The following is a 23,840-nucleotide window of genomic DNA, read 5'->3' on the forward strand; positions in this document are numbered from 1 at the left end:
CTGGTTCTTCGAGTAAACCTATGAATGAATCTTTGCCTGTGTCTTCTCCAGCTCATTCCCATGTAGATGTAGCACCTTCCCCTCAGGTTTCTCCTGCGCCCGTTGCTGTATCTGAGGATACTACTGATCCACAAATTGTGAAAGTGTTCGCTGCCCTTGCGTCCATGGGAGATCAGATTAAACGGTTAACGGACAAAGTGGAAGTGTTTAATGACAGTGTTGTGGATGGGGGCGTCTGATCGTCCCTCTCGTGCTCTTAGACCTAGACCTCTGTCAAGCTCCCAGACCCAAGGGAGAAGGCATGTCGACAGTCGAAGGGAGGCGAGAGGGGTTTACTCTCGATCAGGCGTCCCTTCAGGCAGTCCTGTGGCGTCCCAGGCTGCAGCAGTACGCCATGGGAAAGGCGATACTGGGAAGTGCGTTTTTTCGTCGGATAGTTCGACTTCAGGAAGTATCGCGTCCTCTCAAGAGGTCATACGTGCTGACCTCATCACAGGATGAAAGGGTTTTTGAACAAGAAGGTTGGAGTAACCCTGAGATTTTTTCATCGGAGGATGAAGAAGCAATCCCTATCAAGAGGAAGAGGATTTCGCGTCCTTTAGAGATGACTAACCGTGCGGTGAGCGGTGTTTCCCCTCCCCTATTAGAGAAACTCCGCTACGTAGACGTCAGGATCGCTCGCCTCTCCGTTTTAGCCCAGTGCGTCCTCAGTTCTCCTCCGCCTCAGAGTCTCGTAAGGAAGCGGAGACTAAGGAAGTTCTGCGAGACATGCAGGAGAAATTAGCAGTGATTGTTAAATCATGGAATATCCCGAACAACCTTTGGCTAGACGTAAGGACTTCGTCTCTCCCGGTCCCTTAAGTCTTCCAAGAGGACGCAGGACGTACAGTTGCCTCCTCGTTCTCAGGTGGGATCTTCTCGTAACCCAGGACGCTATAGGAAGGACGTATCTCCGACACGGCAGGACGCAGGACGCAAGAGGAAGAGTGATGGACGCATGTTGGACGCAAACGTTATGGAGGATGCAGGACGCAGGCAGCAGCATGTGGATACATCTTTCCGACAAGGAAGAGAGGGGTTTTACAAGGAGGCAGTTCCGCATTCGCTCTCCAGGCAAACGGTGGATAAGGATCCCGCTATGGAGAGTCATCAGGATCTTGGCTTTCAAGATATTTCTTCTCAGGAGGAAGACTTCGTTGAGTTTTCAGAAGAGGACAAGAATGTGGAAGCTCCTTCCTCGGACTACAAGAAGCTAACCGAGCGCCTCCTTTTGCATTTGTTGAAGGAGATTTTCAACCTTCAGCCCCGCCATCTCCTCTATCTCAATTTTCGAAGACGAAAACACCCAAGAAATCTTCTTTTTTGAAAATGACCTTGTCGATTTCAGCGAAGAAAGCCCTTCAACGTGTTAATGAGTGGTTGAAGGAGAAGAGAGAGTCGGGAAGACTTCTTTTGCTTTCCCACGGGCCAAATTGGCTTCGAAGTCTGGGTGTTTGGTACGCTACGGGGAAAGTCTTGGCCAACCCTGGAGTTCCTGCCTCCTCCCAGGGAGACTTTTCTAATATAGTGGACAGCTCCCGTAGGCATGCCTTACACGCAGCCAAAGTGTGGTGGACTTCTTCAGAGTTCGACCATTTACTCAAGGGTATATCGGACTTTTGAAGTTTTTAATTTTTTTTCCTTGATTGGTCGTTGGGTGCATTGGCTCGGACTGCAGAGATGGGAGATTCTTCAGACTCGGATTTGCCTAGAAGTATCATGTCCTGTATGGATAAAGCCTTAAGGGATGGAGCTAATGAACTTGCTTCACTGTTTACAGCAGGCGTTCTAAAGAAGAAGGTATCTTTTGTGCTCGTTCGCTTGCGAAAGGATCTCGAACGCGCAAAAGTCGGAGTTGATGTTCTCCCCACTTTCAGGACAACTTTTTCCACAGGATATCATTAAGGATATTCGCACGTTTCCCCTTACTCAAGGAAAGCTTACGCAAGGACTTCTGCTGCGTCTTCAGTAAGGAAGTATTTACCGCTAAGGTAGTGAAGAAGACCCGCCGAAGGAAACAAGGACAGCACAGCAGCCCTTTCGGGTAGGACTTTTCCCGACCAGCCTTTAGAGGGAAAAGAGGTTCGAAAACCTCAACCAAACAATGACTTAGAAGTCCTCCAGACGTGTGTTGGGGCCAGACTTTTAGACTTCTGGGAAGTCTGGACAAAACAAAGGAGCGGATCCTTGGTCTGTAAGGGTAGCGAAGGAAGGCTACAAGATCCCCTTCCTAAAGAAACCACCTCTCGCTACAGCTCCGAGAGCCCTAGGGGCTCATTACATCGATTTAGAGAAGAGAGAAGCTCTTTGGCATCAAGTTGTCAGTATGTTAGAGAAGGGAGCCATAGAACCTGTTCTGGATCACGAATCCCCAGGTTTTTACAACCGTCTTTTTCTGGTACCGAAGTCATCAGGAGGTGGAGGCCACGTACTGGACGTAAGTCAGCTAAACTTGTTCGTAGAAAAGACCAAGTTTACGATGGAGTGTGAACGATTCAGTACTGGCAGCGGTACGACCAGGGGACTGGATGGTAACGCTGGACCCTCCAGGATGCATATTTCCATATTCCGATTCATCCAAGGTCCAGGAAATATTGGAGATTCGTGATCCAGGACAAGATATATCAATTCAGAGCCCTTTGCTTCGGGCTTTGCACGGCCCCTCAAATCTTTACAAGGATGATGACGAACGTGGCGAAGTGGCTTCATTTGTTAGGAGTCAGAGTCTCTCTCTACTTGGACGTTGGCTCATAAGAGCACAATCAAAGCAGCAATGTCCTGGACGGACACGAACCTCACATTGGATTTAACAAAGCAGCTGGGTCTGATGGTGAACCTGAAAAAGTCACATCTGAACCCCACTCAGGAGCTAGTTTATTTGGGGATTCTGATATCCTCAGTGACTTTTCGGGCTTTTCCGTCACCTGAAAAGCAGACCATGTGCCTTCGGAAAGTGCAAGAATTCCTATCGAAAGACCAATGTTCGGCGAGAGAGTGGATGAGCCTGCTGGGGACACTCTCTTCGTTAGAACGGTTCATTTCCCTAGGGAGACTTTGACATGAGGCCCTTACAGTTCTTCTGAACGTAAGTCTGGCCAAGAAGATCGCAACCAGATTCCTTCCTGTTTCCAATTCCTTTGAAGATTAAAGGAGGAACTAAAGTGGTGGCTAGCCCCGGAAGGTTTAGCAGAAGTACGTCACTCCAGCAGAGGAACCAGACCTGATATTATTTTCCGACGCGTCAGACGCAGGCTGGGGAGCGACGCTGGGCCCTCAATAGGAGTCAGGCCTTTGGAACGAAGAAGAGAAAGCTTGGCACATAAACAGGAAGGAACTGATGGCGATCTTCTTGGCTCTGAAAGCGTTCAGACCGTGGATCAGCGGCAAAGTGTGCAGATCAACGCGGACAATACCACAGCTCTGGCATTACATACGAAAACAAGGAGGGACCCACTCGTTTTCACTCTTTGCAACTTGGCGAAGGAGATTCTTCTGTGGTCGGAGAGAGAAAACGTCACCCTGCTCACCAGGTTCATTCAAGGGGAGAAGAACGTCAGAGCGGACCTGTTGAGCAGGGAGGGACAAGTGCTTTCCACGGAGTGGATATTGCATCATCAAGTATGCCAGAGGCTGTGGAAGCTTTGGGGCAGGCCAGTGGTGGATCTTTTCGCTACCGCAACGACAAAGAGGTTACCGAAACTACTGTTCTCCAGTCCCGGGACCCTCTTGCAGTCGCAGTAGATGCCTTCCTACTAGATTGGACGGGGCTAGACGCGTACGCATTTCCCCCGTTCAAGATTTTAGGAAAGGTAATGAAGAAATTCAGAGAAAGTCGAGGAACAAGGCTGACTCTAATAGCTCCATACTGGCCGGCCCAAACGTGGTTCACAAAGGTACTAGAATGGACAGTGGATTCTCCGAGAAGTCTACCCACGAGAGTAGATCTTCTTAAACAACCCCACTTCGACAGGTTCCACAAGAACACCCTCGCTCTGGGTCTGACTGCGTTCAGACTATCAAAAGACTTGTCAGAGCGAGGGGGTTTTCTAGAGAAGCAGCAAAGGCAGTTGCGAGAGCACGAAGACCTTCAACTATCAAAGTGTACAGTCGAAGTGGGAGAACTTCCGGAAAATGGTGGTAAGAATCGGAAGATTTCTTCATCCAGTACCTCTGTGACCCAAATTGCAGATTTCCTTCTGTATCTGAAGAAGGAAGTGGTTTAGCAAATCCAAACCATTTAAAGGTTATAAATGTATGTTGTCTGCAGTGTTTAGGCACAGAGGTTTAGATCTGTCCAATGACGCAGATCTTAGAGATCTTTCTCAGATCTTTTAATACGAAGAAGGAACGACTTTGCAGAGCTCCTTCTTGGAATTTGGATGTCGTTCTAAAATTCTTAGAAACGGATAGGTTTGAACCTATGGACAGTGCTTCCTTGCGAGAGCTAACGAAGAAAACTATTTTCTTGGTAGCCTTAGCTACAGACAGCTAAAAGGATTAGCGAGCTGCAAGCTATTAACAAACAAACAAGTAGGATGGAAGCACAACAAAGCAGTTTGTTCGTTTCAAGAGGAATTCTTAGCCAAGAATGAGAATCCTTCGCATCCGTGGCCAAGGTCATTTGAGATTGCAGGACTGGCTGATCTAGTAGGTCAAGAACAGGAAAGGGTTCTTTGCCCAGTGAGAGCTTTACGTTATTACGTAGAAAGAACAAGAAGCATTAGAGGGACTTCAGGTTCTCTCTGGTGTTCTGTCAAAGATCCTACTAGACCTATGTCTAAGAATGCTATGGCTTTTTTCTTAAGAGAAGTCATTAAGAAAGCGCATTTGCTTTGCCAGGAAGAATGCTTCGGATTGCTTAAAGTTAAAGCTCACGAGGTGAGAGCGGTAGCTACGTCCTTGGCATTCAGAAAAAATTTAGCCCTCAAGGACATTATAGATTCTACGTTTTGGAGGACAAATTCGGTATTTGCCTCACATTACCTAAGAGACGTGAAGACAACTTTTGATAATTGTCAAACTTTAGGCCCGTACGTATCCTCAGGTACAGTACTGGGCAAAGGAGTTTCCACCCCATAACCTACTAACATGTTAGGCTATTATTTTAATTAGGTTATAGTGTTTTTATGGTTGTCTGAGAAGGTTATTACCTGCTCAGTTTTTTGATGTAGTGTTTTGTTATAGTGTTTGTGTGTGGTTCAGGTGATTAACTTTCCTAGCATGAATGCCCATGGTAAATGAGGGCTAGGGTTTCTCTGTCAGCAAATTGGTCATGTCCAGTTGTCAGACCCTTGTTAGGTTAGCTTTCTCAACAAAACAGGTCACATCCTAGTTGAGAGCTACTAAGGTTTAGCAGCTAAGAGGCAGGACCTACGAAGTCAGCTAACTTATTCAGGTAAGGAACCTAATAGTAATTTAAAATTAGTTAATTTTTAAATTATGACGATGTTGCTGTCTATGACCCACTCCAAATGTGTCAATCAGCTATAATTATATATCCTGCCAGGTAAGTGTCATGCATAAAAATGATATTGTTATGATACAATAAAGTTTTATGCATACTTACCTGGCAGGTATATATAATTAAATTCCCACCCTCCTCCCCTCAGGAGACAGGGTTCAGAGAAAATCTGAGGAAAACGGGAATGGTTCCGAGCACCAGCGCCACAGGAACGGGGTACCCGGCCATTACCTGAACTACCAGTGTACTAGCGGTTGCCGCGAGTTTTGAAATTCTGCCAGTGCGACAAGAGGATAAGCTATATATATACCTGCCAGGTAAGTATGCATAAAACTTTATTGTATCATAACAATATCATGTTTAAAGGTCCTTACATGTTTACAATGCTTACACTGTCCCAGTCTCCTATTACTATAGTAGTACTAACTTTGTTGTTTTTGTTCCCCATAGCATAGTCTATTAAAGGTGATTTTTCTTGGGATTAAAATGGGTTCATAGCAACACAGTCATTTATCATGTAGAATTATGAAAGGTAGATGGAATGACCATAAAAGTGGCAAAGCAACTTTTTCTTATTTGTACTGAAAGGCACAATTTCATCATTTATGTTTTCAGACTTGCACATGTGTTATGATAATTCTAAGACATTTGAAGGTCACCGTCACCCAGAAGTATTCTAACTAGTATTTTTAAATTACAGCAGATAATGGTGGTGGGATTCAAGAACGAAAGCAGCTGATTAATTCCCTTGCTACAGAAGATGGCACCTTTTTGCACATGGCCACTAAGGTATGATAAGCAGACTGTTGCTTTTTACGACTGGAAATTATTTTTACATTTTCCTAGTTACTTTATGCTGGCTTATAAATACAGATGCATAATACTGGTGTCAAGAAGACAGGTATGACATTTTGTGCTTTTGAATTTCAACTAGGTACTTGTAGATTTTGTATTACTTCAGATTTATGCAAGTCTTTTATAAATTGCTTCTCATTGATTTGAAACATCTGAGAAAATTCGTGTGCTTGTACAATGAACATATCTTTCACTTTGATTTGCATTTTGTATTACTATGTTATTTTTCTGATATTTTGAAAAGGATGCTTGCCCTTACCATGGAGTAACCTGTATAAGTTCAGGGTTTTTATGGTGTAGGGTGCAATTCTCTCTATAGTACTGTACATAATAGCAATTCAGAGATAATGGTTGCACAGAAAATAGAGTAGTCTCATTTGTCTAAAATAACCAAAGTCGGTTAAAGTGAAGGAGGCAGCACTGTAAAGGGAATCTTTCTTAAAGGTCATAAATATAGTGAATATTGGAATTTTACAGCTTCAGAGGTAAAATGGTCATTTGTAATCTAATTGTAACCAGTTATAAACTACAGTACAGAATATGATGTGTAAGAGACCCATGTGCTTCACATTATTAGACCATCCCAGGGCTTGCTCAAAAGAAATTGTTTTTGAATGAGAGGTGAAAATTGTAGCATGGTTAAGTTAAAGAAGCTGAACAGTGAGATAGAAAGAGACCAAGTGGTTTGGATGAACAGTAAAAATTAGAAGGCATTGGTTCTGGTGGTTGAAGGAGGGCTTCAGACTAGCAGACCAGAAATGCACTGCAAAAGCCACATTTTACGACATAGTAATTCCCTACAGTGTGTTGCAAGCTGTGAAAATTATTTTAGCTTTTATTTTGAAGTATTGATTTCATTAATTGTTATTATTATTATTATTATTATTAGTATTATTATTATTATTATTATTATTATTATTATTTTATTTATTTTTATTTATTTATGTTTTTTTTTTTTTCTATCACAGTCCTCTAATTCGCCTGGGTGGTATTTATTGTGTGGGGTTCCGGGTTGCATCCTGCCTCCTTAGGAGTCCATCACTTTTCTTACTATGTGCGCCGTTTCTAGGATCACACTCTTCTGCATGAGTCCTGGAGCTACTTCAGCCTCTTTTTTTCCAGATTCCTTTTCAGGGATCTTGGGGATCGTGCCTAGCGTTCCTATGATTATGGGTACAATATCCACTGGCATATCCCATATCCTTCTTATTTCTATTTTCAGGTCCTGATACTTATCCATTTTTTCCCTTTCTTTCTCTTCAACTCTGGTGTCCCATGGTATTGCAACATCAATGAGTGATACTTTCTTCTTGATTTTGTCAATCATCGTCACGTCTGGTCTATTTGCACATATCACCCTATCTGTTCTGATACCATAGTCCCAGAGGATCTTTGCCTGATCGTTTTCTATCACTCCTTCAGGTTGGTGTTCGTACCACTTATTACTGCAAGGTAGCTGGTGTTTCTTGCACAGGCTCCAGTGGAGGCTTTTGCTACTGAATCATGCCTCTTTTTGTACTGGTTCTGTGCAAGTGCCGGACATTCACTTGCTATGTGGTTTATGGTTTCATTTTTTCGTAATGCACTTCCTACATATTGAAGAGATGTTATTTCCATCTATCGTTCTTTGGACATATCTGGTTCTTAGGGCCTGATCTTGTGCCGCTGTTATCATTCCTTTAGTTTCCTTTTTGAGCTCTCCCATCAGTAGCCATTGCCACGTGTCATCACTGGCTAGTTCTTTAGTCTGTCTCATGTATTGTCCGTGCATTGGTTTGTTATGCCATTCCTCTGTTCTGCTTGTCTTTCTCCTGTCTCTGTATATTTCTGGGTCTTTGTCTACTTTTATCAGTCCTCCTTCCCATGCACTCTTGAGCCACTCGTTTTCACTGGTCTTCATATATTGCCCCAGTGCTCTGTTCTCGATGTTGACTCAGTCCTCTATACTTAGTAGTCCTCTCCCTCCTTCCTTTCGTGTTATGTATAGTCTGTCTGTATTTGCTCTTGGGTGTAGTGCTTTGTGTATTGTCATATGTTTCCTGGTTTTCTGATCTATGCTGCGGAGTCTGCTTCGTCCATTCCACTATTCCTGCGCTGTATCTGATTACTGGCACTGCCCATGTGTTTATGGCTTTTATCATATTTCCGGCGTTGAGTTTTGACTTGAGTATCGCCATGAGTCTCTGCATATATTCTTTCCTGATCGTGTCCTTCATCTCTTGATGTTTTATATCCCCTCCTTCGATTATTCCCAGGTATTTGTATCCCGTCTCATGTATGATGTTGTTCCCATCTGGTAGCTTTATCCCTTGAGTCCTTGTTACTTTGCACTTGTGTATGTTGACTAAGGCACATTTTTCTATTATTATTATTATTATTATTATTATTATTTTATTATTATTTTTATTATTATTATTATTATTATTATTATTATTAATTAGTGAAATATTTAACCAGACCACACTGAGTTAACATTTTCATAGGACTGGCTGGAAGGGTTTGATCTTAATGACCATACTGTATTAGATGTTTTTGATATACTACCTATACTACATTTCCTTCAACATATATAAGTGAAATAAACTGAAAATGTTGAAGATTCTGATTTAATTTCCTTGTAGGTTTTGTTTCAAATGTACAGAGATCCCCCTGTATTCGCAGGGGATGTGTACCAGACACCCCTGTGAATACTTAAAACCCGCGAATAGTTAGAACCCCCAATAAAAATGCTTATAACTGCCTATCTTGAAAGTTCAGATACCAAATAACGTCCTACTTCAAATATAGTACCTAAAATTACTAACTTATTACTGTATTAATCCTTTAGGTTATATTATTAATATCATTTCAAAGTCATCTTAAACATTTTACCATTAAAAATATATACCTACAGTCAATAACAGAGAGAGAGAACTATTGAATGGGCCAAACATCATTAATCTGAACCGTCAAGAGTGAAATTATGAATTTATTCCTGATGAGAGATATAGAGAAGAGAGAGAGTACGAGAGAGAGGAGATAGGATGCACGGTGAGAGGCCGAGGAAGAAGAGAGAGAGAGAGAGAGAGAGAGAGCAGAAATAATAACTCCAGTAGACTCCAACAACTCCTTTCCCCACTCCACCAATACCTATATCAAACTGTCTTTTTACTCCGCGCCCTCCCTTCCTCCAAGATGGATAAAAAGACTGGGGAAACTCGCTAATTTTTTTATTTAATCTTATCAATACTATTTTGAAAATTAGTTTGATAAAGGTAAATCATTTATTTGATACTATTTACAAAACAAATAAAACATACATATTAAGAGAGAGAGAGAGATCGAGAGGAGAGAGAGAGAGAGGAAGAGGCGAGGAGAGGAGAAGATCGAGGAGGATAGCGAAGAGGAGAGAGAAGAGAAATTTTGTTATTGGTTTAATCTCATTAAACTTAAATTTTGTTTTCATGGAAACTTACCTGTTCAGATATATATTATATGCTGTATTTTTCCGAATACCGAGCAAAGAAATTTTAAAACACTTACGAACAACACGCAGTGGGGAGTCACGGTGGGTTAGTAACCCATTCCCGCTTCCCGTCCGCTGGGGAGGCGGGTAATCCAGGCGAATCATTCCCAGTTTTGTCTTTATTCATAATTTTTTTCTTGTCGACGGTGGACTTGGAAAACACCTGTTTTGCAGCCCCACCTCCGTCCAGATTTTGGTTGGGAAACCATTTCAACTAGCTACTTTGAGTATTCCCTTTGGTTTTTTCTTTAGGTAATCTGAATTGGATCGGTCGGCTTGGCACAAAACGTTGACTTTGGGTTTGAATTGATTTTGGTATTGTAATTGAATTTTTCTTTTGATCAAGATGTCAGGGTTCCTAGTTCCTAACTCGCGCTAGATTTTGTTCGATGGCTGAATGTAGAGGTGTAGGCCCCTGACTGAAAGCGTTCAGTTAGACCCCACATTCTGTTTGTAAAGTGTGCAGGGGGAATGAATGTTACGTTTATTTGAAAGTCGTTGTAATGAGTTGTTTTGAAAGACTAACAAGAGTCGGAAATTGGAAGGCGTTGAATGAAACCTAATCTTAAGAAACTTGAACGAGATCAAGGTTTTAACGGAGGTCTTCCCCTCCAGGGAGTGTTTTGTTTAGGCGTAGGCAATATTTAAATTATTCTCCTTGCTTAACCCTCCTTCTGTAGATTCTGCTCCTGCCACCCCTGGTAGTTGTTGCCATCCGGCCCTGAGACAGTTGTCCCCGGTATAAAGTAATACGGTTATCGCTAATTCTTGAATCGATTCGTAACTTAGAATCAAAAGTGTTAGCTCTGGAGAGCCAAAAAGTGAAGAAAACAAGTGCAGTGAAAAGTGTGCCCCTTGTGGTAAGTGGTGATGGGTGCGTCTGTATCGGCCTCATTTCGCCTCTAGACCTAGACCTTCTGCTTGACTCCCAGATTACGGGGTGGACGAGAGCAATTGTTCGCAAAGTTCGAAGGAGGGGTTACGATGGAACCCCCTCCCCCACCCGATTCTGGCGTGCCTTCGGCAGCTTCTGACGAACAATACCCACAGACTGCCAAGGAGCGCGTGCGCTGCTGCAACGTCTTCTCAAGGAGTGCTTTTTCTTTTCTCTGAAGCTTCCTCCCCGCGCAAGGGGTGGAAGACCTCTCATAACCGCAATCACGTCCGTCTGCAAAAGGAAGGCTCCGCGTTTCGGGACGCTTTCACGTCCGCAAGGTTGTTCTCCCGGAACTTTGTCTCGTCGCCTTGATAGTGCGTTTGCTGCTTGCTTTTTCCTCCGCAGAAAAGAAGCGTAAGGATTCTTTTTTGTCGGAGGCGGAGTCTTCCCTAGATGTTTCCTTTGTTCTCGAGCGCCCCGCAGTCGTCTCTTAAGGTGCGTGAAGCGGCCGGTTTTTCCTGGGGGAGTAGCCAAGAATGGCGTCCCCTTCGCCGCCACATGCTCCTCAGGCTCACAGGATCAGCCCCTCCCCAGAAAAGGAGGTTCATTGAATACCTACAAGCAAGATTCTTCAGTTCTCTTCAGCAGCAACTTCGAGATGTTTTTCCTTCGAGAAAGACTGCTCCACGTTCGCCACCGTAAAGGAATGACCAACCTTCCTGTGAAGATGGTCGAGCGTTCCTTTCCTCCGACTCCCTCCCTCCTCCTCGCTCCGTTCTCTCTCTTCCGTTTTGAGTCTCCCTCTATAGTTAGTTCCTGCCCCCTCCCAAGCAACTTTCTAGAGGAGGCGAAGAAAAAAACTTCGGTTTCTCCGCTCTCGGTGAAGCTGGGTTTGGTTTCCGCCCTGATACGAAACTTTTGGATGATAAAAGCGAGTTTCCTTAGGATGCAGAACGCGCTTCTTGCGAAAGTTCCAAACGCGCTTTAGTGGACGACCGAACGTGACTCGGTGCCAAAGTTTTCTGCGAGCGCCCAGTGGAACGCTCATGTGAGGTGTTAGGGGGCTCGGACGCTCCTCGGTCTCGACACCAAGTGGACAGCTCGGCGGCGCGCACCAGTGGACGCTCGGGCTGCGCATCCAGTGGACGCTCGGCGCGCAATCAGTGGACGCTCGGCGAGCATCAGTGGACGCTCCGGCGCGCACCTGGGTGACACTCAGCCGCGCACAAGTGGACGCCCAGGTGTACAAACCTGTTGGAGTTTTGAGCCGCGCTTCTGTCGGCTCCAGTTAGATTGGCTTCGGAGGCGCCAAAACGCTCAGAAATTACGGACCGTCAGTTTTCCACTTCACGCAAGCACAAGCGGTAGGCGGGTGAACATCTTCCTGTTCGCCGTTCTTTCTCTTTTGAAAAGAAAGCTCAGGACTCGTTCTTTACGTTCCTCCGAACTTCTCCAGTGTTCTGAAGAGGAAAGTTTAGTGACGGCTTTCGTCGGAAGTGGACGAAAGAAACAGCACTTGGCCTCCAGTTTTCGAACTGGGACTACAAGGTTTTGTTTAGACCTCGTTTACCCCTTCACGTCAGTCTTTTGTTTTTGGGGTTTTTGGCCCCAGACCATCCTTCCAACCAACCTGAAGCTTCCAACGTACTCCTCCCGTCTCAGGTTTTCGTCTTCCAAAGCTGCTAAGATCCTCGGGCTTTGTGAGGATGAAGAAGTGCCGCTTTCTACGAAGCCAAGCTTTTAGAAAAAGGTCCATGATTGGATGGAAAAGAGGAAACAGCTTCAGGCAAAGAACTTCGTTTCCGCTTTACCCACCTTCAAGACTTGGTGGGTCGAAAGCTGGTATGTGGGTTATGAGACGGGAGAAAAACGTCGGGAAGTTAAAGCTTCCAGGCCTCAGCTCTAAGGAGACTTTGGTAGGCATTTTGTAGAACGCCACCCAGAAGATCTTTTTTTTTGTCTTCCTCGAAGGTCTTTCGTCGGACACACCATAGCGAGTTAGACTTTCACCTTAAAGGCCTTGTTCAGGAAACTAGAGGTCTTTAATTTTCTTGACTGGTGCCATCGGGGGTATTTGGATCGCCATGGTTCCAGGAGTTCCTGATTCCATCACTCTGGGGGAGAGCTGTTCCAGTGTATTGTTCTTGCATGGACAAGGCCGTCAGGATGGTTTTCTCTGAGGGGAATTGGCTGCCCATTTCAAGCACGGGACTGCTTAAGAAAGTGAAGAGCACTTTTTTTATTTTGCAATTTCAATCTGCAAAGTCGGTCGGTCCACCAGCGCAAAAACAAGCGGATATCTTTTTTCTTTCCGCTGCCGTTTCTCAGAAAATACATCTTCCCTGTCCCCCAAGTTCTATGGTTAAAGGACATATAGCACAGCCAGTCTCCTAGGAAAGGAAAGCAAACTCAATACCTTCTGGCCTCAGTCCCTTCTAGGAAGCCTGGCTACTCTCTTCGGCTTCTGGGGTCCTCTGCTTTGAAGAAGTCCGAACGCCCTTTCGACCCGCTTCTTCCATCGAAGCCAGCCCCTTCGAGGAAAGAGGCTCTTTTTCAGAGGCAAGGAGTCCCCGTCCCTTCCAAGAGCAAGAACGTGAGAGGGAAGTCCCTTCAGACAACCGGATAGGGAAGCCAGACTTCTAATTCTACATTTTCGTCGGAATAGGCTTGGGTGAAGAGAGAGGTGCCTGGACGCTTGGTTCTCTGGACATCGTCAAGAAGGGGTACAGAATTCCTTTCCTGTCGGTTTACCCCCTCCGACTGTCTTCGACACCAAAGGATTTGTCTCCGTCGTATCAGGTAGAAAAACCAGAACAGTAGCTTCACGACTTGATTCGATCAAATGAAGCCGAGATAAGCAAGGCAGTGGAACAAGTCTTTTCGACCGGAGTTTCCCGGGGTGCCGGGTTTACTAACCCAACCTTCTTGTCTGTTCCTAGTTGCCGAAGCAGTCAGGGGGGTGGCGCCCCGTTTCTGGATGTCAGCAGTCCTGAATCCCGCATTCGTTACCCGAAGCAGAAGATTCAAAGATGGAGAACACCCTCAATCCGGTGCTTGCAAAGCTTTAAGACCAGGGGGATTGGATGGTCCGTTAGACCTTCAGGGACGCATTACTTTCACGTCCCCATCCCATCCCCCGTTTCAAGGAAAATACCTGCGGTTTGTCCTGAATAAGGGTAGATTTTTCCAATTCAGGGTGCACTCTGCTTCGGTCCTCAGCACGGCGCCGCTGGGTTGTTCACCGTTCTTATGAAGTAACGTTGCGATGGCGTGGCTCCATTCTTGCGGATAAATAGGATCTACTCTCTACCTAGAACAGGAATGCTGGCACACTTATTACGCGCCCTCATCGCCAGACAGGTGTCCTTGAAGGACCTGCACATAACGACTCTGTCACGTTTCTAGCGCAAGTACCCTGGGACTTCTGTCAATCTCGTAGAAGTCGGTAAACATTCTGACAATCCTTCACTCAACAATCCACTTAGTACTATCTGGGGGATTCAGATGGACCTCCAGGGGCTTTTTTGCGGGCTTTTCGGCTTTTCCGTCCCCCAGGGGCGTGGCGCAACAAGTTCAATGCCCTGGACAAAGTGTCGGCCTTTCTGGGGAAGGAACAACATGCTCGGTGAGGGGAAATGGCATGACGTTGCTTCTGGGGACCCATTTTCCTCACGTGGAGAAGTTTCTGTTTCTTCCTGGGAATGGGATTGCACCTCCCACCGACCACTTCCAGTTCTTTCCTCCCCTCAAGACAAATTGGTCACGCCAACACCAGGCATCTCAGAAGAGGTTCTTGTACTTTGGTTGCCGGAAGAAGGTGAAAAAGCACCTCAACATGGTGGTTTGGATCCAAAGAAGCTTGCGGAAGGTCTTTCGCTCAAGCCCTTCGGAACCCAGACCTAGTCGTTAGTTGGTTCCGACGGTCCGTACCTCCACCGGCTTGGGGGAGCCAACAACACTGGGAGGGGAGAGAAGTGTCAGGCTGGACCTGGAGGGGGAAGGGGAAGCAGGTGTCCTGGCCAACATCAATCTTAAAAGAACTGTAGCCACCGGTTTAACCCTCGCTCATGAGGCGTTCTTATCGAGGAGGAAGTTCTACCAGCAAAAGTGGTTCCAGACATAAACTCGGTCAACAAAACCAAACAGCCTTTGGCATACCTCAGGAAAAAACAGGGTGGGGAACTCACTTCTCATTCTCCTGATTCGTCATCGCGACGGAATATCCTGAATGTGGGCGAAGGCGCCGCAAAACAAAACGTCACGATTTCTGACAACAGGTTTGTGTCAGGCGTGCGAAAACCAACAACGTCGCACGACAGCGGACCTTCTCAGTCACGGCCAAGGCACCAGCCTTCTGCCGACGGAATAGGACCCTTCATCAGGAAGTACATGGCCAGGCGCGTCATGGAAGCTGTTCTGGGGCACGTCCACATCATGTGGAACGTTTTATCGCAACTTCCCGAACGAACAGAGACTTCCCCGCATGTACTTGCTCCCCAAGTTTCTGGGACCCGGGAGCAGTGGCAGTAGACGCCCTACTGTGGAATTGGTTCAGGGACTAGACGTTTACCGCTTTTTCCCCATTCAAAATTACTCGGGGAAGTAATGAGGAAGTTCGCTGCATCAGAAGGAGCGAGAACCCATCGAACCCTCATCGCCCCCTTTGGCCATGGCCAACGGTTCCCGACTGGTTCACGGAGGTGATGTCCCTTCCTAATAGAACTTTTGTTCCGAGGGACTCTTGCCCCTAAGGAAAGATGTCTACTCAAGACAGGCCCCCACTTCGAGACGGTACCGACAAAAACCTCCCCGCTCTGAGTCTGACCCTGGTGCGTTCAGGACTATCAAGAAGTTGGCCCAAGCGACGGGGCTTTTAGGGGTTTTTCAAAGAACCTGTGGCCCAACGGCGATTGCCAACGCAAGGAGGCCCACTCCTCAGTCCGCAGTTTACCAATCAAAGTGGGCTGTCCTTTATTAGAAGTTGGTGCAGAAGGAAGGTGGCATTTCCTTCCACCTTCAACCTCTGTGAGCCAGATAGGCATATTTCCTTCATTCTTCATCTTAGGAAGAATAAGCGAAATACTCAGCCGTTCCCCACGATTAAAGGCCTTACAGAAAGCGTGCTTTCTTCGGTGGTCTTCAGACATAGAGGACTCGAACGTTAGCGAACTGATAAACAGAACATTCATGATCTCATTAGATCATTTGAAGACTGTAAAAGTTACTGACCAACCCTAACGGTACCATCGTTGGAACTTAGACGTGGTACTGAAAGTTCCTCATGTCGAGTCCAATTTGAACCGGCTCCCATTTAGCCTCGTCTTAGGAATCTTACTAGAAGACTATTTTCCTTTTAACCTAACCCTCTGGCGACTTGGCGAAGAGGGTTACGTCGAAATTTCAAGTCATTAAGCAAGCCATATTGGGTTTCCAAGGATCATCAGTGTTGCAGTTTGGTGGCCTTAAGATCCTACGTTCTTGGCAAAGAACGAGAACCCGTTCCAACCCTTTGGACCGGAAGAACGTTCTCCACGCGCTCTAAGGGGGTTGTCGGAGGCTAGTGGGACCTGAAGCTGCAGAGAGTCCTGTTGCCCTGTACAACAGGGCGGCTCTCAAGTTTTGTTTTTGCAGAGAAACCATAGAGCATGCAGAGGTTCTTCGGAATAACTTGTGGTGCTACCTGTGAAAAAACCAGAGTCCTTCCGATGTCGAAGAATGCACTGGCGTTTTCTTCTTAATAAGTAAGGTTAAGGAAGCCCATGAAAAGTTGGTGGTGAAAGTGACATGGAGCTTATCTGAAAGTTGAAAAGCCCACGAGTTGAGGGTACGTGTTGCTACTTCGGTGGCTTTTCAAAACGAAGAAATATGGTCCAATCAAAGACATTTTGAACGCGCCACTTATTGGCGAAGCAATTCGTCCGCATTGTTCGCTTCACAACTACCTTGCGGGAGGTGAAAGCAACAGTCATCCCCGAAAATTGTTTACTCGCTAATGGACCATACGTTCGCTGCCAGACACTGTTTTTGGGGGCAGGAGGTTAGCGCTCATTGCCTATCCTTTCCTAACAATGGTTTTAGGGGATTTTTAAGTTTTTAAACTGGTGTTATGGTTGTGGGTTGGGTGACCGCCTCGGCGGATGTCCCTTTCTCATATATTTTTTTTTCTATTTTTTTTTTTTTCCCTTTTTCCATTTTTCTCTTTACATTAGCTTAGGTCTATGGTGGGATACTTTTTGGTAGGCTACGCCAAGGTGGTTTGGTTTTTAAACTTCGTTCGCCCCTCATTTGTATGGTCTATGGTCACTAGTCACGTCGTATTGGTCTCGCCCTCCCTGGTTGACAGATCATCTGGAGTGCCACCAGATAGATAGGTCTTCATTACCTCGCTGGCAAACTCTAGTAGCAAACAAGCAGACTTACGCGGCAGTAACCTCGAAGTCAGCTATGCTTAACAGGTAAAGGAATCAAGATTATCAAATTTATCTGCTAATATATGTTTCCTAAAATCTTCACGCTATTCTGTCTTACTCCCACCACCAATATAGGTGGGATTCAGCCTAATATCTCATATCTGAAACCGGGTTTTAAAGTTTCCATGAACAAAAATGATATTGTTAATGATACAATTAAGTTTTAGTTACAATACTTACCTGGCAGATAAATATAATAATCAAGTCACCCCCCACCCACCTCCCCATCAGGAGACAGTGGGAAATAAAAAATTATGAATAGAAAAATGGGAATGATTCTTGATACCCTACCCGGCCCCTCCCCAGCGGCGGGAATTGGTTTTTACGGTAACTAACCACCTGACTCCCACTGCGTTGTGTCGGTAAGTGTTTCAAATTTTCTGGTCGGATTCTGGAAAAACATAACCAAGCTATCATATATATCTGCCCGAGGTAAGTATGAACAAACGTTAATTGTATCACTTTACAAATATCATATTTTTTGATGAAACTAGTACTGTATATTATTACTTTCACCATTAAAAATAGGTCCAGTAAATGACCCTTAAACAAGATACAATACTGTATACATGAACATTTCCATGCCAAACAACGGGAGGGTGACGAGTTCACCATTATTACACATGCGTATCTCATGTGGTAAGGAGAGAGAGAGGAACGAATAGAGCGTTATATCCTTATTTAAAAGTGAACTGGATAGATTTGTTGGCTATTCTTTAAAATTACTATTCCGACATATGAATTTTTGGATAGTTATATTATTAGATTAATTATTATTATGGTGAAAAAATTAATTAAATAACATTATAGTACAACATGTACCATGTAGGAAAATTCTCTTCCATGCTCACAGTAAGAAGAGAAAGAGAGACCGCAGAGGAGATGAGAGAAAGAATCAGATAGAGAGAGAGAGAAGAATCGAGAGATGGAGAGAGAGAGCTAGCTATCTCTGTATTTTGAAAGAGTGAAATGGGAAAGGAAAGGTTATAGTAGCATTTCACTTTAAAACCTAAATACTATCAACATATGATTTTTTGTTGTAACATTAACAGTTTTTTATATTATTGTATTTATTATTTGAAAATATTAATAAAACATTACTATAACATACATGTACCATAAAAACCATAAACCTGCCATTCTTATCAGTGAGAGAGTGAGAAGAGCGAGAAATGATAGAGCGAGGAAGAGAGAGAAATACACACTCCCTCCCCCCCTCCTGTCCCATTACTAACTTTGATATTTATTTGGAAAGCTGTTGGAGTCCTCAAGTTTGGTACCTGGAGTTTAAAAAGAAAGTCGGAAATTGAAGTTGCTGTGAAGAAGCCAGGGAAAGATTTTGCCTTGTTGGAATACCGGATTCCTTCATTCTTGTTTTTTTATATATAAACAAAAATTTACTTAACAAATTCCACTGTAGTATTTTTCTTTAAATGAAATCGATAATTATTTGCCTTTTTATTATAATATTGATGTTTGAAAATTAAGTAAACAAAAAAACTTAAAATTAAATTTTTTTTAAATTGCTTTTTTCTTTTTTGAGTTTTGTTTACATTTTTTTTTTTCTTTTTCATAATACTTTTTTTCATACATTTACGTTTCCTTTGTTACAAACTTTCAATTTCTTTCACCACTTTTGTTTTTTGTTGTAGACATCAAGTTTGGATCTTCCTTTTTGTTTGCTTAGTCCCCTACTAAAGGGCCTCTTTTAAAAAATAAACTATCGCAAGAAAATTGGGAAAATTGCTTCTGCCTACTTTTCACAATGTTCCTGAAACGACTCAGGCAAACGTCATCGAACTGCGCAAGCATACGACCTGTGTAAGCCTTTTCGAGGTGTCTATTTTCTACAAATGATTGCACCTTATGAAAAGCAGCTAGAGCATCCTTAATTTCTGCCGTTGTCATAGGGTCGTCCTCCTCCTCCTCGCCGCCGCTAGAGAACTCTTCTTGAACGACGTTATGTGGCATGGCCTCCAACTCCTTCAGGTCATCCGTCATAAGCTCCTCTTGGTGCTACTCGAGAAGGTCATTGATGTCGTCCTCGTCGACGACCAGCCCCATGGACTTGCCGAGTGCAACGATCTCGTCAAGATCTGGTTCCAAAACAGTTTCAGGATCGTCAACTGTTCCTGAACCTGCACCAGCTTCGCCCATGTCGAATCCCTCAAAGTCTCGGGCGGATACAGCATCAGGCCAGAGTTTCCTCCACGAAAAATTCAAGGTTTGCCTCGAAACCTCCTGCCAAGCTTGATCGATGAGTCGGATGCATATCACAACATCGAAATGCTCCTTCCAAAATTCATGCAAGGTGAGGTTTGTGGTATCGGTGATGTCAAAACATCTCTTGAAAAGATGTTTCATATACAGCTTCTTGAAGCTCAGTATCACTTGCTGGTCCATGGGATGGAGGAGAGGGATGGTGTTAGGCAGAAGATAAAGAACCTTGATAAAAGAATACTCCGCTAGGATATCTTCCTCGAGGCCAGGAGGGTGAGCAGGGGCATTGTCCAACAACAGCAGACATTTCTGAGGGAGGCACTTCTCTTCCAAGAATTTCTTCACTGTCGGGCTGAAACATAGATTTACCCACTTGGTGAACAAAAGTCTCGTTACCCAGGCTTTCTCATTAGCCCTCCACATCACTGGAAGCTTCTCCTTTAGCACTTTGGGGGCCTTGAAGGCTCGAGGAGTCTCCGAATGATAGACAAGTAGGGGCTTCACCTTCCAATCCCCACTGGCGTTCGAACAAAGTCCGAGCGTAAGCCTGTCTTTCATAGGCTTGTGCCCGTGTAGCTTCTTCTCTTCTTGCGTGATGTACGTCCGAAGAGGCATTTTTTTCCAAAAAAGGCCAATCTCATCACAGTTGAAGACTTGCTGAGAACTGTAGCCTTCGTTGATTGTCGTCTCGTTGAACATCTTAATAAAGGCTTCGGCCGCTTTCGTGACCGAGCTGGCCGCCTCCCCATGCTGCACCACCGAATGGATGCCAGTCCATGTACGGAATTTTTCGAACCACCCATGAGAAGCCTTGAAGTCCGTGAGAAGCCTTGAAGTCTGGGGTTAACGTCGATGTCCCTTCTCCGTCATCTTCGGCCTGGGCAATCAAATCGGCGTAAATAGCGCTGGCCTGGTGGCAGGTTGCCGTCTCGGTTATCATATCACTAGCGATTTCTTTGTCTTTTATCCAGACAAGAAGCAGCCTTTCCATCTCGTCGTGCACATGGCTCCTCTTGCTAGACAAAATAGTCACACCCTTGGAAGGTGTAGCTGCTTTGATGGCTTCCTTCTGCTTAAGGATGGTGCCTATTGTCGAAGGATTTCGGCCATATTCCTTGGCGATCACACTCAATCGCATGCCAGCTTCATACTTTTTAATTATCTCCATCTTTGTCTCCAAAGAAAGCATCCTCTTCTTTCCGTGAACTTCAACTTTCTTGGGACCCATAACTACGTAGTATATACTGTACGTAATTAAGTTGTGTAGTACGTATACGTATGTACTAAAGTTCTCACACAACATGATAAAGTAGTACTGCAACAAAATCTAACGAATTTACGCCAATTAACGAAATCATATAGAACAAACGAATTCAGCGTGCGTATAGAAACGATGCTGCTACCGAGTGGCCGAAAAAGCACGCCACTATGTAGATGCATGATGGGAGAGATGCTGACCAATAGGAGAGCAGGATCTTATGGCGGTGACTAGCATCAGGAACCAATGGGAGAGCGGGAGGATGGTGGCGAGTCTACTCAGTTGGCGGCGCGTGAGTTTTAAAATTGTTATCAGTGGTCCGGGCGAATCTCGGGACTTTACAGCAACAACCTTTCGTATCCTGAACTATTTTCGTTTGTAGAGCCAAAAAAATCTGCGTATTTGCTTTCATAACTCGAATTTTTCGTAAGTTGAGCCTTTCGTATGTTGAGGTACCACTGTATATTATTTGAAAATTAGTAAAACATTTATTTCTGGGCTCAGCCCTTGTTCTTTTATTTTTATTCTTGGTTACGGATCGTCAATCTACCTCTTCACCCAAGTTAAGTACTGGTTCCACCCTTTTTCAATATTAGAGAGTGAATTTGCCTTTCGTTTTGCCTTTATTTAGGATTTTATTAGGCGTCACTTATAAGTAGCGGGTGGGCGGCAAGTCGCCTGTACGGCTTACCCTTGATTTGTACCGATTTCGAGTGGTCTTCCTCTTTGCTTGTAACATGTGATATTTCAGTACATATATTTATTTTTTTCTTGGGTGGCAGTTTTTAGTCGATCCTATTTTCGTTTATGTTTTGTTATTTTCATTATTTTCATGTTTTTCACGGGGGTCTTCATTCGAGCACGTTTCTTTGTTTCGTGCTTCGCCGTTTATCCACCGTCCCCCCCCCCCTGTTATTTTTAAGTTTGGTTTATTTCATTCAAGAATTTTCCCTTTTTTCTTTTCGTCAGCTTGCCGTTTCTTATCGTTTTGTCAGTAGGCAAGTAGTTTTTCCCTTTTGCGCCCACCGTTATCGAGTGGCCTTCATTGCGGTTTTATATTGTATGTAAGTTTATTTTCATTTCCCCCGTGTTAAAGCGTGATTTTCTTTTAGCTTTAAGTAATTGATTTTATTTTGTCTATGTATATGTTGGATGTTAGGTCGGTTAGCCTACATAGGCTATGCCTGCGTTTTCCTCGTGATCTTTTATTTGCGAGGGTACGCTGCTCACGTGATCGTCACCCCATCAGTCCTCCCTCCCTCCCCCTCACGTGGGGCCCCCAGTAGTTGGGTGCTCCTCTCGCCTCGGTTGTCGCTGACAGCCGTTCCCATCAGCGGAGGGGGGGGATGTAGATGGTCCTCCAGGACCTTAGGTTGGTGGGTGTCGCTTCTCAGCCGAGCTACCGCCTCCGGAGTTGATGATTGCTTTGCGTATGCAGCCTCGGCTTCCGTGGATTTGTTGCACTCTGCTTCTTTCAGCTCCCGGAGCTTATATCCTTCCGCCTAAAACATTCCCTCTCTGCATAAGGCGGATTTAGATTCCGGCTTCTCCGGTAGTCGTTGAGGGCTATGTTTACGGAAGTTACTCTTCCGTAGGTGGAGATATTATATTTGTTATTGTACAGTAGTTCTCTTTTTTATTTTTATTTTCTTTTCTTTTTGCCACGGAACTTGCGGGTTCATGTGGCCGTACCGGGTTACTCCGTGTACCCCCACCCCGGGTCATACAGCTCCGGGTGGTTTTATTTCTTACACAGTCCCCGGGACGTAAAATATATGAATATATATATATATATATATATATCTATATATTATATATATATATATATATATATTATATATATATATATATATATATTCTTTTCTTTTGCCACGGAACTTGCGAGTTCATGTGGCCGTCCCGGGTTACTCCATGTACCCCCCACCCCGGGTCATACAGCTCCGGGTTGTTTTAATTATTACACAGTCCCCGGGACGTAAAAAATATATGATATATATATACATATAGATTTTTATATATACGTATATATTATTTCAGTCCTGAATGCTCCGGCATGTGACATTATTACATATATATTTTATATATACGTATATATTATTTCAGTCCTGAATGCTCCGGCATGTGACATTATTATCATAATAATCCTAATAAGTTTGTGCAATTGTTCTTATATATTATTGCACTTACAGGCCACTCAGTGTCTGGTTGCCGGTCTACAGGATCCGTGCAACCATGATGTTTGCCGGAACCATGCCCCGTGCGCAGTATTGCTTACCGATTCCGTAGTCTGGCATCACGAAAACTGCTTTGCCTGCTACGACTTGTACAACAGGTTACCTATTATCATGTCCCGATGGCTCGGCACTTCCATCCATTCCTGGGCTTCAAACTAGGGAAAGAAGCCTATTCCTTCAAGGTGATGCCCTTCGGGCTGATTATAGCCCCAAGGGTTTTCACGAAACTGGCGGAGGTAGTGGTGCAGGAGCTAAGGTCTCAGGTTTTATTGGTGGTGGTGTACCTAAACGACTGGCTAATCTGGGAGATGGTCAAAGACAAGTATATGAAAGCCATGGACGAGGTCATATCTTTCCTGGAATATATAGGGCTCAAGATCAACAGGACCAAGTCCCGATTGGCCCCAGAATCCAAGTTCCAGTGGGTAGGTATCCATTGGGGCTTGGATTCACACAATCTCTCCATTCCATCAGGGAAGGGGATGCCAAGGTAACAAGCCAATTCTTAAAATGCAAAAAGGCTTCGAGAAGGAATCAGGAGACGATCCTAGGCTCGCTCCAATTTGCCTCAGTCACAGACGTTCTGTTGAAAGCCAAGCTCAAGGGGACATCAATCGAGTTTGACGTTCAAAGGCCAATGCCAAGTGTCGCGACAAGTTCGGCCGGGTACCTCTGATTCCCAAGGAACGTCTACGTCCATGGGCAATGGCCGAAAACCTAGCCAAAGAGTTACAGTTGCAGTTCCCTCCCCAGTCCCTACTGGTGCATACAGTCGCATCACTGTCAGGTTGGGGAGGTTATTCACAGCACGACAAGGTTCAGCGAAATTGGTCACCTCAGTTCCAAAAGCTTCACATCAACATCCTGGAAGCTATGGCAGTGTTTCTGACCTTAAAGAAGCTCCGTCCTCCGGAGGCGACT

General features: G+C 44.6%; 1 protein-coding gene across 6 annotated transcripts in view; it reads left to right on the forward strand.

Moving 5' to 3' along the window:
• LOC135219888 (uncharacterized) overlaps positions 1 to 23,840 on the forward strand; it is a 327,822-nt gene that overhangs the window by 196,990 nt on the left and 106,992 nt on the right. For all 6 annotated transcript variants that reach the window (XM_064257040.1, XM_064257041.1, XM_064257039.1 and 3 more), the window contains exon 3: positions 6,201 to 6,289. In XM_064257040.1, coding sequence (XP_064113110.1) covers positions 6,201 to 6,289 — 89 coding nt within the window. The remainder of the gene's footprint in view (positions 1 to 6,200; positions 6,290 to 23,840) is intronic.

Source organism: Macrobrachium nipponense, chromosome 1, assembly GCF_015104395.2.
Source record: "Macrobrachium nipponense isolate FS-2020 chromosome 1, ASM1510439v2, whole genome shotgun sequence".
Taxonomy (NCBI): Eukaryota; Metazoa; Arthropoda; class Malacostraca; order Decapoda; family Palaemonidae; genus Macrobrachium; species Macrobrachium nipponense.